At 39.3% G+C, this 16,629-nt stretch overlaps 1 protein-coding gene across 3 annotated transcripts; it reads left to right on the top strand.

The window, feature by feature from the left end:
- The first annotated feature begins 3,655 nt into the window (after window positions 1-3,655).
- On the top strand, window positions 3,656-10,466 carry gprin3b (GPRIN family member 3b). 3 transcript variants are annotated; one of them, XM_081360850.1, is made up of 2 exons: window positions 3,656-3,751; window positions 6,455-10,466. In XM_081360850.1, exon 2 carries the CDS (start codon window positions 6,548-6,550, stop codon window positions 8,537-8,539), a length of 1,992 nt encoding a protein of 663 aa, XP_081216976.1. In that variant the 5' UTR covers window positions 3,656-3,751; window positions 6,455-6,547; the 3' UTR covers window positions 8,540-10,466. The 3 variants fall into 3 exon arrangements, with proteins under 3 accessions (XP_081216976.1, XP_081216978.1, XP_081216977.1); XM_081360852.1 differs by having other exon boundaries at window positions 3,667-3,980; XM_081360851.1 differs by having other exon boundaries at window positions 3,671-3,877.
- Window positions 10,467-16,629: the final 6,163 nt, after the last annotated feature.

The following is a 16,629-nucleotide window of genomic DNA, read 5'->3' as shown; positions in this document are numbered from 1 at the left end:
GAGACGGTGGTGTCCTTACCGGAGACGGTGGTGTCCATGCCGGAGACGTTAGTGTCCGTGCAGGAGACGGTGGCGTCCGTGCCGGAGATGGTGGTGTCCATGCCGGAGACGTTAGTGTCCGTGCAGGAGACGGTGGTGTCCATGCCGGAGATGGTGGTGTCCTTAACGGAGACGGCGGTGTCCGTGCCGGAGACGGTGGTGTCCTTACCGGAGACAGTGGTGTCCTTACCGGAGACGGTGGTGTCCGTGCTGGAGACGGTGGTGTCCGTGCCGGAGACGGTGGTGTCCTTACCGGAGACGGTGGTGTCCGTGCTGGAGACGGTGGTGTCCGTGCCGGAGACGGTGGTGTCTTTACCGGAGACGGTAGTGTCCATGCCGGAGACGTTAGTGTCCGTGCCGTAGTGGTTGGTGTCCGTGCCGGACACGTTGGTGTCCGTGCCGGAGACCGTTGGTGTCTGTATTGTGTTTTCATTTGATGCATTAGAACAAAGTGTGAAGAAAACAAAAATGTTCATTTAGTTCAGCGCCGACAAAAAGTTTCAAAACGTATTTTAAACGGAAACGGTTTTGTCATCACTGTTCTGATGACGCAAGAGTTGCAACTATGGCAGCTGAGAAGGCCATTCTTCGTGTTCTTTTTGAAGAATTTTCTGAGCCTGACGAAATCAGTATAAATACGTGTTTATTAATACTGCAAAATACGCTTGATGTTACAGTCACTGCCCTTGCCGTCCAGAATAAAAGAGAACATCCCAATCGAGTGAAGGGATTTGTGGAAACTGTGGTTCCTAATCATTGTGATCCAACATTTGCCTCACATTTCAGACTGAAAACACATCTATTTAGCCTCACATTCTACTGACTAATTATGTGCACCCCATTTAATTATCTTTTTTATCTCCTGCTAATCAGTTCTAATTTAAGTTATTTTATTTCTGGTTCTTACTTTCTTAATACCTTGCATTTTCTTTATATATATATATATATATATCCATACATGTCTAGCGGATGTATAACAATTTATGAAATTTCTATGAACAACTAAATTTTCACACAATATTCACTAAACTGTGCAAAACAGATTTTGGGAAATAATTGACACTGGTTACAAATGACTGACTGGACCAAATCACAACACTGATAACAGTGACACCTAGCGGTGAACATGTAACATGACGTTTGTTGATGAGACGGTTATGCCATCGTTTTTAAACAACAAACTCGGGATGAAGTTGTTTCTAATTAATATGCTATTTGAAGACTGATTTTGTAGGAGTCTAGAGAGTTATTATCCATACCTCAGAACAAACAGCGGACAGTAACACGTCTTGAGATTAAGATGGCGTCGGCACAGCAGGCCACGAAAGATCTTAATCGAGGTCTGAGGAAAAAAATATATTGCTTATTTATTAATTAACCAACTACTAACTATTAACTGTTTCAGTGATTGATTTCAACACACGCCAATGGCTTATTTAGCCTATAATGTTTAGTTCAGAACAACTTACCGTTCATAAAGTTGATGAAATCCAAATTTGGGGAAAGTTTCAGACATGGGAAGATGATAATCGCTGTAAATGTTTATGATTTGTTAAAGAGTTTTTTGACCTTATACAAATGTTAGGAAAAAAGCCACAAAGTTTATTAATTGGAAAAAAGACAAGTCCGACATGTGATGACAGTGACGTCTGGTGGTGAACCTCAGTGCATTTGAGTCTATTTTGAACGCAGGATGTGCTTGTGTTTTCATTTAAAGGTATAGGCAATTTTTTCTGGTTCTGGTTGAAACTCTCTTCACATCCTGATACCAATCAATAATATAACTGGTCTAAATATTAAAATATGAACATATCTTTTGAAGTCTCAGGACCAAAAATTTCCAACAGTATTTCCATACCTCCACGCACCTGCTTGCGCAACACGTCACACGTCATCAGCACGTTACGCAACGCTATGCCAAGCCTATTGACATACAGTCAACGAGCGCTGCAAACAAGCAACAGCCTTTTACAGTTCGTCCTGAACCAAAACAACCAGCTTATGCTGCGTTCATGCCGTGTCTACGCCGTTATTATGACATGGCAAACCGTGACGAGGAGATGTTCAAGTCCTCAGATTCAGGTTTAAGCGTTTCAGTGTCATTGTCAACACTATCAATGCTGATATGTATCTGCAGCAGTCAAGTCAGAGCTCTGTATGATGTTTACGTTCATTATTATTCTAATGTTATGTGCTTTAAGACATGAGGTAGTTTAACACCGCGTCTCATGCCGCGTTGCAAACTGGGATCTCATGCTGTCTAAAGGGCCCTACACACCGGGAAGAATATCGGCTTGCGTTATTCGCCAGCGTTTTTCAACGCGTTTTTTGTGTTCACACCCAAGCGATTTTCGCTGACAATGAGCCGAGTGAACATGCAAATTCATTCCCTGACATTAGATGGCGCTTAATGTAAAACAGAAACCACTCCATAACAGTTCTCTTTTATCAAGATGTTTGTAGTCGCTGTCGCGTTTGTCATATAGTTCTTTATGTTCCGACACCAACGAGACCAGCAGCTCTACATTCATCTTGCCTTGCATCTTCCTCGTCTTATTTCTTCCCGGCAGTGTAGACGCTACTTGGTGTATATCTTCTTTGCCGTTACGTATGTGTGCTCGGCAAGACCGTTTTGTGTTTGAGCGCCCCCAAGTTGTGTTTTACTGTAACTTCAGAAGCTCCAGACACGTGAACAAAAGCGGCAATCTCATTGGTCGGATAGTTTTTGACGCGGCGCGTCAAACCAAAAAAACGAACCCGAGGCGTTTTTTAAAAAATGACGCTTTTACCCGTGGCGTTTTTCGCGGCGGTGTGCACACTCACATTGGCGCCCTTTGTTTAGTCACGTTAGGCGTTAAACGTCGGCGAATATCGCGCGTGAAATTCGTCCCGGTGTGAACAGGCCTTAAGTCAGCTTGCTATTGCTAGCCTCTCTGAAATTGCCTACCCTACTTTTAAGAAAGTATTTATAACAAATATGCTATCGTCAAGCTTAGACACGTTATTAATTATAACATGATTATTTGCACAATGACATGAAAATTAAAGGTAGACATTGCTACAGTAAGTGAAGGACTGAAAATGAGTTTACCTGAGGATGCCAGCTCGAAGTTAATTTCAGAACTAATTTCAGACTCATGTGTTTCACAAGGGTGAAAAGGGTAACGGCCAAAATGGTGCAGCCCACCAAATTCAACACTATTCCCAGACATATTTTGTTTAAAATTGTTTGATTAGAGAAAGGGGAAAAAAATTATGAAAAACCTTGAAACTTTCCTAATAAAATATTAAATGATTTCAAATTCATTTAAATCCCAAACCATTAATGTTGTGATACTGTGCAAAGAAAATAACCCAATATTATTTCCATTTTCAAGAAGAAAATGTTTCATCCAATGTATTAAGACATTTAATATGGAAGGACCTGAAGGAATTTCCTTCTGAGACATCCTCTTGTTTTTTTATATTTAACTGGAACGATGGCGTCATCTAGCGGTGATGGAGAGAACAGCACGCTTCCTCCTGCCACCCGCCACAGGCTGAGTGAACTTGCGCTTCGGATGCGCTTGGAAGGCGTGGTTTTATCTCACTGACACGCGCCTAACATTCTTTCATTGATAATCCGTCGAGTGCACTAACTAGTGCACGAGCAGCGCGTCAATAGCGCACTAATCAAACGGAAAATGATGTGATACAAACGCAGACGTACCAGGTAGGATTTTTATGCGCGTTTCTTATCTGCAGCTCCTACAGGGATACATCACAATGATGCATTTGCCAACAAGGTCAAGTTATGGGATTTCGATACGAGTCAAGGCAAGGATTTGTATATGAATGGGTGGGTTCAGCATTTTTTTAGGAAAAAATCTTTAAACGTCAACAAAATTTTTCTAATGCAAAGCTTTTTCTTATATTTTTCATATGGTTTTCTCAAGATAATGGTTAGTATTACTAGCAAATTCTCAGATTTAAGAGATATGGCCAGTTAATCTGGTTTTAATTCATTAATCATAATAATGCATAGTGCTATTTAGACTTTGTCTGGCATTTTGTCCTACTGTGTGTGTTTGTTTGTGTGTGTGTGTGTGTGTAGGTCAAGTTTTGCCTATATTGTGGGGGACCAAATGCACCCTCAAGGATAGAAAAGCCTGAAATCAGCTTCACTGTGGCCAATGATTTTAAATTGTATATACAATTGCAGAATGCAAAATATTTAGTGATAGGGGATTGAATATCATTTAAGGGTGAGAAACTGAATATCATTTGCTCACTATAAAATCAGCAGAAGTCAATGAAAAATGTGTGTGATTGTGCACGCACACATAACCCAATTTAAAGATGAGTTTGCTAGTGCTTGCAAATGAAACGTGAGTGTCTCTTTGTAAATGATTGCATGGATTGCAGTATGTCGTCTTATTTACAGCCCCGATCAATATGCGAGACTTCGTCCTATTAAAATGGATTATTTTTAGGGTCATTTGTGTAGAGTGTTAACCAGCTTCTGAGAAAGAGGCATTTCTCTGGCTTTATGTATGTTCCTGTGGGATATCTGCTGGATGTGGAAATTAACATTTAATCTATGAGACACTGACGCCAGAACTTAATAATGTTTAACGGTGTGTTCCCCACCCCCATCCTCCTGCAGATGCGACCGTCCTCCGAGCGGCTCTCATCAATGACATGTCAGGTCACGATTTGAGACTTGGCGTAATTGACTTTCATGCTTTTGTCAGACGATTAGAGTGAATGTTTACGCAGTGGCCAGTGAATCGCACTGGCGCAGTGTTTCCTTTTTTATTATTTTTATTATGTGTGTGTGTGTGTGTGTATGTGTGTCACAGACTTCCTCTAATGTTTGTTATCAACTGAAAAGGAAGAAAATGTAAAATACTTTGCACTGATTATACACCATAACTATACAAACTTCACCAAAAGTGCTTTCTGCAGCAGAAAGAACTGTTTTGTTCATATATGCATATTAGTGGTAAACTGATGGGTTTGTCATTGTCATTAGTCCAATGGTTAATGTAATTGCCGATATGTACATAAAACGTAATATGTTGATTCATTTTGGACCTGTTATGCATGCTATATGCACCAGCTGATTAATCTACGGTATGTCAGCTTATATATTGGTCTATAAACAAAGCATTTTTAGTGATCTAGTATGATAAATATTGTAATATTGTAAAAAGTAGCTGTTGTATTATGGATACATGATGCTTAATGAAACTTCTGCATGCTCAGAATACTATAAAACCTTGAATGCTTTTGTAGGATTCTTTGGTGAAACTATCATTGTTCAGTGTTGTTGAGGCTGATCAGCTGTGGTTTGTGTCTGACTGTCAGATTTCCATTTTTGAGGCTCCTCGGGGCTATTTGAGTTGCTAAGGTCAAATACAGAATAATTGCTCACCAGCTCTTCAGAATAGAGAATGATACAGAATGTGGTAGAATGAATTGAAATACTGACTTTCTGATTTTATTTTTACTAATAAAATTGTCATAAAATATATTGCTAATCATCATTTTCAAATACACTCTTAAAAATAATGGTTACAAAAGTCTTTTTTTTTTTTTGCAGTGATGCCATAGCATAGAAGAACTACTTTTGGTTCCTCAAAGAACCTTTCAGTGAACAGTTCTTAAACAACCTTTTTTTTTTATTAGTGTGAAGAACATTTTCCACTATAAAGACATTTTTGTGGAATGGAAAGCACGGAACCATCGATGCCAATAAAGAATCTTTATTTTTAAGAGTGATATTGAGAAAATGTGTTGTTGTGCATTATCTAAATAATTTGCTAATGAATAGGATGAATGGAGCATCACATACCAATGAAAACCTCTGGGATTGTTTGAATATTCCCAATATATCAAATGTTGAATAATTTGGCACTAGATACTAAATCTGTCCTTCTGAATATTTAATAATAAGAAATATATGAAACAATGCGTTTTATAGTTTAATGCTTTTGTGTGTGTGTGTGTGTGTGTGTGTGTGTGTGTGTGTGTGTGTGTGTGTGTGTGTGTGTGTGTGTGTGATAAGCCTGTGTTGCGCAGTGTAATTGATGTTGCAAAAACTGTTTTATTTATTGATATAATGCTTTACAGAACAAGTAAAGGATGACACTGCTACGAGTAATGGCTTATGATGGATTAGTTGTACTTTTGCTTTATTTTATTGGAACTTCCTATCGAGCTGTTCTGTACAGTTATAAATGACCTCAAACATTTACACTGCATCACTGAAATGCTTTACTATTTGTATTGTGTTCCCTTATAACTGTATATAGTTTGCAGATAAATGTTCAGGCAGATTCTCACACAGTTCATTCATAATGATCATAAAAAGACAGCAGTTGGTATGTCTCCCCTTGTGTTTCTAAAATTATTTTTTATCTCTCTGCTCTAGGGAAGCCTTGAACGGGACAATATCAGGCTTTAAAAGGGGGACCAAACTGGAATATTTTGACTTTGGATTTCCATCACATAAAAGGGATTCAACATGGAAAATGTACCAAACCCCAAAAGGACTGTCACTGTCCAGATGATGCCTCAGCTCGCCAGTATAGATGTGCTGGGAAATAAAGAGTTAAATGCTAACTGGGACATTGAGCCAAAGTTAAACTTAAATCAGGATTGCTCAGATCAGGATAATATGCATCTCAATTCCTCCATCAAAGATTCCCACACCACACTTCTTGGAGGAACTGTCCTTGAAGACAAAAACATGCCATCCCATGGCAGTGAAGATCACAGGCGACCTCAAAACAGTAACGCAAACATAAAGACCTCGGGTCAGTGTGCCAAGAGTGCTGAAGGTAGAAAAACTGATTGTGATATGAATTCAAATTCGAAAACTGTCCTTTCAACATCCAGCCCATCATCTACAAATACATATAACGTTGACAAGGAGGAAAATGGCAATAGCACAACAAAGGCACTTGAAAATGAACAACATGAGCCCAAAGCACAGAGCAAAGCATCAGTAGTTCAAGAAACTAGTGCAATCAAAGAGACACTGCATAATCAAACGCCAAGCCAGACTCGGGCTCCCAGTACCAACAAAACAATTAAGGACATGCCACTTTTGTCTGGATCAAAAGATGTGAGTTGCACCACCAGCATAAGCATCAGCAGTACACAGTTTGAACTGGTATCCACCACCAATGCTCCTAAAACCAAACACTCAGCTGACGAAACATCTGGACCAGTACCTGGGACAAGATCTCAGACCCCACAACCACACGACATCCATCATATGCCTGTTAAAGAGGACAAATGTAGCAATGACTGCATGAAAAAGGATTTTAAACCACCAAGAACCTCTCAGGAGACTTCTTCTGGATGCCCATTGGTGTCCTCAGCTAGCAGTGCAAGTCACTCTGTCCACACGGAAGTGATTGATGAGGAGGTCCAAACGCAGGGAGCTGTTCCTGAAGAGCAGAAGCAGGTCCACTGTAAACTCTTTCGTGAGGCATCTACCATGACTTCAGCAGTAGAGTTTGGCGACCAACCCGGGACGCAACGGCATGATGTGGAGGTGCAGGCGGTTGCTACGGTCTGCAGTCAATCTACAGCCACTAGCCCTAGTCTTCTGTCTCTACAACCCCATCGGAGATCCGTTGGCCTACTACCTGAGGAGACTGACAGTATAGCAGTGGTTGTTGGGATGAAGACGCCCTCAGAGGTCACATCTGTCATTGCATCCAGTACGATCCTCCCTGTGAAGCCTACACAGTCAGACACAGTGATGGTGCATGTAGATGCTGACCTTCAGGAAGAGTCCAAGCTTGGGGCCAAGCCTAAAGAGCCTCAACACAACAGCCAAAGAGGATTTTCGCCGCTTCAACCCGTTTATCAGATCAATATCGAGACCTGCAGCCAAAGCAAACAGTCAAACGACACTACCTGTCGCCTTCAGAGCCAAGCTTCACCTGCGGTTTCATCATCTGGTCCACATAATGTAGCATGTGTGCAGGAACCCAAGACAACAACTGCTCAGGTCTGCCAGGATCTGCCAGTAAAACCGGCCAAGCCTCCTGCATCGAAATCCAAGGAGGCTAGTTCTGCAAAACCTCCAAAGGACATCGCAATGACCACTCCTCCAACATCAAGCTCCACACCACAAAGTAAAAAGGTAGAGAAGAAACAGAAGGGAGCATCCAAGCTGGAGCGTAAGAAAAATGACCAAGAGGAAGAGAAGGCCAAGCAATCCAAGAGTGTAAATGACGTCGTGTGGGACGAGCAAGGGATGACATGGGAGGTATACGGAGCGTCCGTGGATCCAGAGTCTTTGGGATTTGCCATTCAAAGTCACCTGCAGTGCAAAATCAAGGAGCATGAGAAGATCCTCACCCAGACGGTTATCAGAAAATCCTTGTCTTCGCCTCCCGGCAAGAAGAACAAGAGGAGGCAGGTTAACATCAACTTGAGGTCCATGTTCCAAAATGTCCGCCGACCCAACTGTTGTGCACGGCCGTCAGTACTAGAATGAAAGATGTGTGGTTGTCATTAGCCACTTTTCCACTGTCGGGCCAGTGCGAGCCAGGGCTAACAACGTGCCGGGTGGGGCCAATAGCCTCAGACCTCGAGCACCAGTAGCCCCACAGCACTACCCTAAAACCAGCCCTTAACACACCTGCATAGAACAACGTCACACAACCCCACCGTTTCACCAGCTGAGCTGACTGAAAACTAGCTAATCACAAAATGAGCATGACAGAAGCAAACGTTTGGTCTTTACTTAAAGACTTAAGATTCCAGTATCAATATTTTACCAATGTTTTACAATAAAAAAATGATACAGTGACCGTAATTTATTAATTTGTGTCAGGAGTGCACATCAATCATGCTCAATCAAACTGGTATTTACCATTTCACATAAAAAGAGAACACATACCAATGCAGTTGTACCTGCTTCCATTTATTTGCGATCACAAGAATGCACAAAACAACTCTTTTAAGGCTTTTTAAGTCCAAAGGCTAACGCATTTAGACAAATATTGATAAATATCCTGTTTACGTCACATTTCTTTAGAAAGAAAGACATTTCTATTAATTTTCCACGAAATTATGCGATCTCTCCCGTCTCACTATACTGTTATCCTTTCAGCCAGAGCAACAGGGGGAGCTCACGAGAAGAAAACAGGAATTATTAGTTATACGACTTAACCGGAGTACGTTTATGCTGCCTTCACGTGCTATCGGAAATTTCCAACTTCCACTTCTGAGGTCGTGATTACGAGCTCATTGCATTACAATTTGGACTTGAGTTCATGTCCAATTTTATTTTTTAAATAGGAAACTTTACGATAATTCCAATAGCATGTGAAGGCAGCATTAGTCCGGTATCAACAAAAGCACAGGGAAGAGACAGATAAAACATTAAACCGAATAAATAGACGATTATAATCATATGTGATTTGTCTACGTTCTGCTAGCAGTCTCTGGTATTTTCCATAAAATATGTGTATTTATTATCACAACGTAGCATACGTAGCCTTTAGCATCGCATATTAGGTTTGAATCGTTGATTAGAATCCCCATCGGAGGCAAAGGAAGTTATTTCAAACACTCGCTGTGTCTGAAAGTGAGTTTTGAGCAATTTTTTTTTTTTTATGTCTTAAATGTTAAAGTAGCCTGATATTTAATATGAAATGAGCAGTGGTGTTGTTCCTCTCCTGACTCAGATAAACCCCACCTTTGTTCATGACTCATGCCCCAGTTGGCTCGCTTTGGACCAAGTTATTCGGCGGGCCGAAAACCACTGGCCGTTGACCCAGAGGAGAGCCCGATTAAGCCCAGGGAGTGACAGTGGAAAAGCGACTCGCTTTTGGCCTGACAGTGGAAACATGACTATTGAGAGGTCAATGTGATCTTCCGTGAGACAAGCATGTTGGGAGATTTCTCTCGTTTGTTTTCTGAAGAGTTTGTTAAATATAGAAACTAATGGTTATTTGAGTGTCATGTGGGGAACAGAAAATATTTTTAGATAAAGATTATTTATGGTGATAGTAAAGCTGTAACGATGTTTAGAGTGCTATGGCAATAATTATAATTAATATAATAACAGTAATGATAATATGTAGTTATCTGCATGTGTATTAGTTCAGAATGGCAGTCTTCTAACTACCCAAAATTATGCACTGTTCTGACGAGCAGCAGATGTATGCATATTTACATAACATATTTACATATTGTATGCATAACCCTTTTTACCTACTTTGTTTAGTTGACTATATTTTTAAACTTTAGTAGGCTAGATATGTTTGGAATTTTTAATTTTTTTTTTGTAACTGTTGATTTATTGTGAATATTTTTTTTTTAATTTAGAAAAAAAGAATGAGCTTCACAATGCTTATTATCATACTTGGTGTAAACAGAGCCTGTTTATGATTTTATATTAAAATGGTTTGGCAAGCATTTCATAGCAGTGTCTTTAGCAGTCAATTTAGCATGTGTATTTTATACCTAAAACTTTTAAATAATATCACTCACATTAATGAAATAATGATGTGACATACATCATGGATTATTTTGGAGGTTTACATTTCTGTTACATCTGTAGATCTCATGTGAATGTTATTTGTAAATGCTGTATAATGAAAAACAGATCTTCATCAAACCGAATTTAGATCATTTAAGCTTCAAAAGGCTTAGCATGATCTCAGAACGGGGCTGTACACAGCCGCTGGAGGCCCTATAACCCACAGATAAATATAAAGGAATGCACATTTTAAAACCAGTCCTTCTCTATTATTCATACCGTCATTAAGACTGCTAATAGATTCCCTGTGGATCTCAGATTTGATCTCGCTATCACCCTACAGGAGTTCTGTGTGGTTATTAGCGCATTTTTTGCTACATGTTGGTTGTTAGGGTGGTTGCTTACTGGCCCAAGTCATAACAGATGACATCCAGATCTCTGTGATCTTCTCGTCTCTAGATATGACTAAGGTCTTTCCTTCTGTGGTGAAGGAACTATTTGTTTCACCTGTTTTATCATCATATCTTCCAGGTGAAAATCTTAAGTCTGATCACTTAGAGAAGTAAAAGTCACATCATCTGAAGTATAACTCATGTACAAATGGTGTGAGTCATGCCCTGAAGTTTCATAATTATTATATAACCCTAAGTATGAGAAATAGTAATGGTTAAGTGCTCTTATTAAGAGGTAAAACAGCAATTAGATTTGTGATGGGTTAAAGCATGTTGTCACTATAGGAGTGATTTTGGTCACACTTTAGATTAGGGTCCAATTCTCACTATTAACTATGACTTTTGCCTCAATAAACTACTATTTACTGCTTATTAATAGTAAGTAAGGTAGTTGTAGCGATAATGTTTAGGTATGGGGTAGGGTTAAGGGATGTAGAATGGTCATGCAGAATAAGGCATTAATATGTGCTTTATAAATACTAATAAACTGGTAATATCCTAGTAATATGCATTCTAATAAGCAACTAATAGTGAGAATTGGACCCTAAACTAAAGTGTTACCATAATTTTTTTTTAAATAATAATTTGTCTTGCGAATGAGTGAATGTTTATATTTATTTGATATGCATACAAAAAATATGTAATCATTAATTTACCTTGGTCATAAACTCTTAAAAATAAAGGTTTTTGGCAGTGATGCCATTGATAGAAGAACCATTTTTGGTTTCCCAAAGAACCTTTCAGTGAACAGTTCTTAAAATATATTTTTTCTTAGTGTGAAGAACATTAAAAAAAAAACCTTTTGTGGAATGGAAAGATTCCATGGATGTTAAAGATTCTTCATGGAACCATCGACACCAATAAAGAGTGCAGTTTTAAGAGTCCAGGGCATCAACGTAGTTCTAGGTCAAACAATTATGAGTGAATCCTTTCTCATAAAAGGAACAAAATTCCACGTCCAGGTCCTCGCATATGTAGTATTTAAAAAGCCTTTATTTTCAGGGCTACATATTAAAAAACACCAGTTTTAGGTCACACTGAAAGCAACCAAACGCAATGCTTCATTTACTGCAGGGAATTCTGCAGCTCTTGTAACTGCAAACCCAGCAAGTTCTCATGCATTTTTACAGTATATTTCGTAGTCTATTCCCCTGCATCACTGTATGAAGCTCTCTAGGGGGCCAGAAGCTTCAGGAGATTACATCAGAACTTCTCCCCGGTTGTCTGATCAGTTTTGCATCAGCTGTCGTCTCCATCACAGCTCCCTTTTGTTTACTTGCTGCTGCTGCATTAAATAATTGGAAGAGCTCCAGCGCTTCCTCTCATGGCGCCGCTCCATGTGGAATATTTGCCCTACATATGTTTGTGCAACACACACACACACACACACCTTGATTTACTCTCTCTGTCCTTCTCCTATACTGCACCTCCCTCACGTTTTGTTTTTGTATGGCACGTTACACCTTCATGTCCCCTAAAAAGCATTAGGAGACACAAATAGGCAACCATGTTTGTACTGATATCTAGATAATCTATTATCTAGTTAAATGTTTAATTAACCTAACATGGAAAATAGTTAAATACATGTCTGAATCCCTTTAAGTTAATTTTCATTATAAAACAACAGTATTGAGCATTCTGTAAGCATTATTATTTATAATGCCTTATAAATCAAATTGTAAAAATAAGTATATATATATAAAATAATTCTACAAAAAAATCTCTCTAATCCAAATTATACATCTACATTTTTACCTATTTATTGTGGGGTTCAAAAGTCTGAGACCAATATATATATATATTGTGCATGGATGATTTCAAAAGTGATCCTATAAAAAAATGTATCCGTTAAATGTCTGAGATTTGACTTTCAATGTCACTGAACTTTATGCAATTCTTAAATAACTCTTAACATCCAATGATTCTGCTTATTATTTCTAATCTACAACATTAAATATAGGCTGCATTGAAAATATTATTAAAATATTGAGGGCTGGATAAAGACGTTGCACTCTTTATACAAGAGGCATGGGCATTCTGGTTATGTGGTGACAGCACTGTCACGTCCTATTAGCCACAATTTGTGAGCGGTGCTTTGAGAATATTCAGTCTCTTCATTGGCTCTTATTAAATGTTAAATAAATAAAAAATTTGTATATAGCTGCAGGGTGACAGACCATCATCCTCTACGCACACCTGATCCCACACTGAGACGCCGCCTGCCCTTCACTCTCCTCCTCGTCTTAATTAAATCCTGACAATATGGCGCTCTTCACTCACAGCTTCGGCTCACAGCTGACCGTGACAGTCCAAATAAGGTGTCAGTAACTGTGCATTGTACCCCACACATGACTCTATGGCAGGTGATATTGATATAATATTGCATTACAGATCTCAAGTCCTTCTGTTTACTTCTACTTTTATCCCCTATGTGCCTTGATTGTCTGTATATGGACAAAAAAGTAATCTCTCTCTCTCTATATAGAAGAAAAGGTTCTACAGAAACTTAGGCCATTTGAAGACGGTGTTTCCGTTTCAAAGCGCTCTCCATCAACACCACTTTCTCCTCCACACTGAAACCTCGAAAAACACTAAATTCACCTTTACTGCGCATGTGAAAAAAGCTCACTGAGATGATACAGATGAAACAGACATAAAGTTCTCATGCTATTGTTCTGGCAGGATTTTATTTAGCAAAATATCTCATTATTTGATGTGTCCAGGTTGCACTCACTCACCATTATTTGTTTGGTCTAAAAACACAACTGCTCTTATGTTTTGGCTGCAGGACAGCAAATGCGAGAACATTTTCTTTCATCTTTGCAGAACTGCGATATGAAGAGTGTACAAAGTAACATATTTTAGCAACAGTGAGAAAGTGAATGGCACATAACAGGCACAATACCGTTATAAACAAGAATATCTATCGGCACAATATGCATCACATGTAGTTTACACAGAGAAAATAATGGGATCGTTTGCAAAAACATGCGCTTTGAAACCCGTTTTTAAAAGTTTGTGTTTTCAGACCCCCAAAACGTCATTGTCGTGAAAATGAATTTTTTTAACGTTTTTATTTCAAACGGTGTCGTGTAAACGCCCCCTAAAACTAAATCCATAAAATTATCCCATGATGGAAACCCCTATAAGGTTCTATATGAAACGCCTGAAAGAACCCTTTAAGGCCTTGTCCACTAATGCGTTTTTGTTTGAAAACACATCTTTTTCTCTCCGTTTTGGCCTTCTGTCCAGAGGCCCTTGCACACTGAGTCCGAAATTCGCATCCCAAATTTTTGCACTTTAAAAAATAAATACGACCTCACGTTATGTCAATCACATTGCCTCCGATACTTTTGTACATCGTTAAAAAAATTGGACCAAGTTCAATTCGCAGCAAGCATGCGTCATCGCTTTCAAATGCCTCCGTTTTCACAGTCCACACTACAACGCGAAACGCCGTTTTCAAATTTATCTACTTGGGAAAGGCTTTCAAAAAGCTCAGTTTTCACAGGACAAAAACGCTGTCTCAAGGTCCTTGCACATGAGTCCGAATTTTTCGTATTTGTGATTCGGTAGCTCTGAATTGTCAAAACACCATTCAAAATGCTTGCTGCGAATCGAACCTGATCGTTCGCAGCGATTTTTTAACGATGTACAAAAGTATCGGAGGCAATGTGATTGGCATAACGTGAGGTCGTATTTATTTTTTAACGTGCAAAAATTTCGGATGCGAATTTCGGACTCAGTGTGCAAGGGCCTTCAGTGTGGACAGAAGGCCAAAACGGAGAGAAAAAGATGTGTTTTCAAAAAAAAAAAACGCATTAGTGGACAAGGCCTTAAAGGGTTCTTTCAGGCGTTTCATATAGAACCTTATAGGGGTTTCCATCATGGGATAATTTTATGGATTTAGTTTTAGGGGGCGTTTACACGACACCATTTGAAATAAAAACGTAAAAAATTGTCATTTTCACGACAATGACGTTTTGGGGGTCTGAAAACAAACTTTTAAAAACGGGTTTCAAAGCGCATGTTTTTGCAAACGATCCCATTATTTTCTCTGCGTAAACTACAAAAACGTGAATTTGTGAAAACAGTGACATCATGCACGTGTGTATTATGTGTTCAAACCACTGATCTATATAGAATGACTGGATAGCTCATGACGTCATAAACAGTGAAGCCAACGCGCCGCCATATTGGTATTCCCTAGTAAGCTCACGCGTTCTATTGAATCAATAGGAAATTTTATGATTTGACTGAGAAAACATTGCCTAACGAGACACAGTTTTTAAATCTAAAGTCTCCCTGTATATTCTCACAACGCAAACATCCTAAGCATTTAAATGGGTATTTGTTTAAAGTCGGGAAATTTTTCCTGCTTATTAAAAAACGGCAATTTCTTTGCAAAAGGAATAAAAAGCTGTACGAGAACACTAGTCGGCCTTCACTGAAGAGCTATCTTCACAGGTAAGAAAAACAGTTAGATAATATTAATTAAATAGTGAATGCTAAAGACCTATATTTTTGTGAATTGGTGAATATTCAGGTGAATATTGTTTCGTGGCCACGAATTAATAATACCTCAGCACGTTATCTTGTGGCCACGTTGTAATTCGTTAAATCAAAATGAGGGAGGGAATTAGTTCAACGTGTCCACGATTTATTAAAACGGGGGAACAAATAAGTCGTCGTAACAACGAATTATTTAGACCAGTGGACAGGGCGTATAAGAACAAGCAGAGAGAGAGACAGAGAGCCCCGGCCGCGCGCGCGCGCACTCTCACCGCCTTCACACAACACGAGCGCTGTATGCTCTCTCTGCCTCGCTCATATCAACATAGGTCGGAAGACCGATTGTGTTTTATAGATTAGTAGTTTGTTCATATAAAGTGTTTGATTAGCAAACATGTTCAGGAAATGCATAATACAAATTGTATGGGTTAATGTAACGGTAAACGGAGTCTGGACGAAGCTCTTTTGAAGCTGTCAAATGGTGTCGCTATTGGACACTTACCGTAATTGTGATTATTGCTGCCCTGAGGTTTCTTATAGGCTACTGTTGACTGTTTTATCGTTGTTTTTTGAAGCAGCAGCATTACTCTTGCCTCGGAGAAAACAACACGGGCATAGCGACAATTTTGCATATAAATTAGTACTTATAGGGCTTGAATTACAACCTTTGGGCAGTTTTTCTACATCCTTTTGTGAACGTCGTTTTACACTTGTTTACTGCACAGCGGGTCATCTTAAAAGTGCCGTCGGATCTACCAATCTCTGTATAACGGGCGTTGGAGCCCTCTGCTGGTAGGGAATCGTAAGATGGCCGCTCGAACACTTCCGGTGGCTTCACTGCCTACTGGCAGTTTAGAACGTCATGAGCTATCCAGTCATTATATAGACCTTATGCACCAGAGAAACAAGGGCGCCGCCATCTTTGGAAAATTGTCTTTTAACTTCCGTTTTGCGGTCGCTCTGTATATTTATATGGCATTTCTGTCCAGGAGTAATTAGCTTTTTAAGTGGATTTACTTAATGTAAAGTTAACGAAAGTTATCATGAGGACTGTAATGTTTAAAGCAGATGACTTAACAAATGTAAATCGACCGGGAAGATTTTAAAACGAGCCGTTCATTAATAAACACGCAA

The sequence above is a fragment of the Scardinius erythrophthalmus genome, assembly GCF_964197995.2.
Source record: "Scardinius erythrophthalmus genome assembly, chromosome: 3".
In the NCBI taxonomy this organism is placed as follows: domain Eukaryota; kingdom Metazoa; phylum Chordata; class Actinopteri; order Cypriniformes; family Leuciscidae; genus Scardinius; species Scardinius erythrophthalmus.
This window is presented reverse-complemented; position numbering and strand designations above follow the sequence as displayed.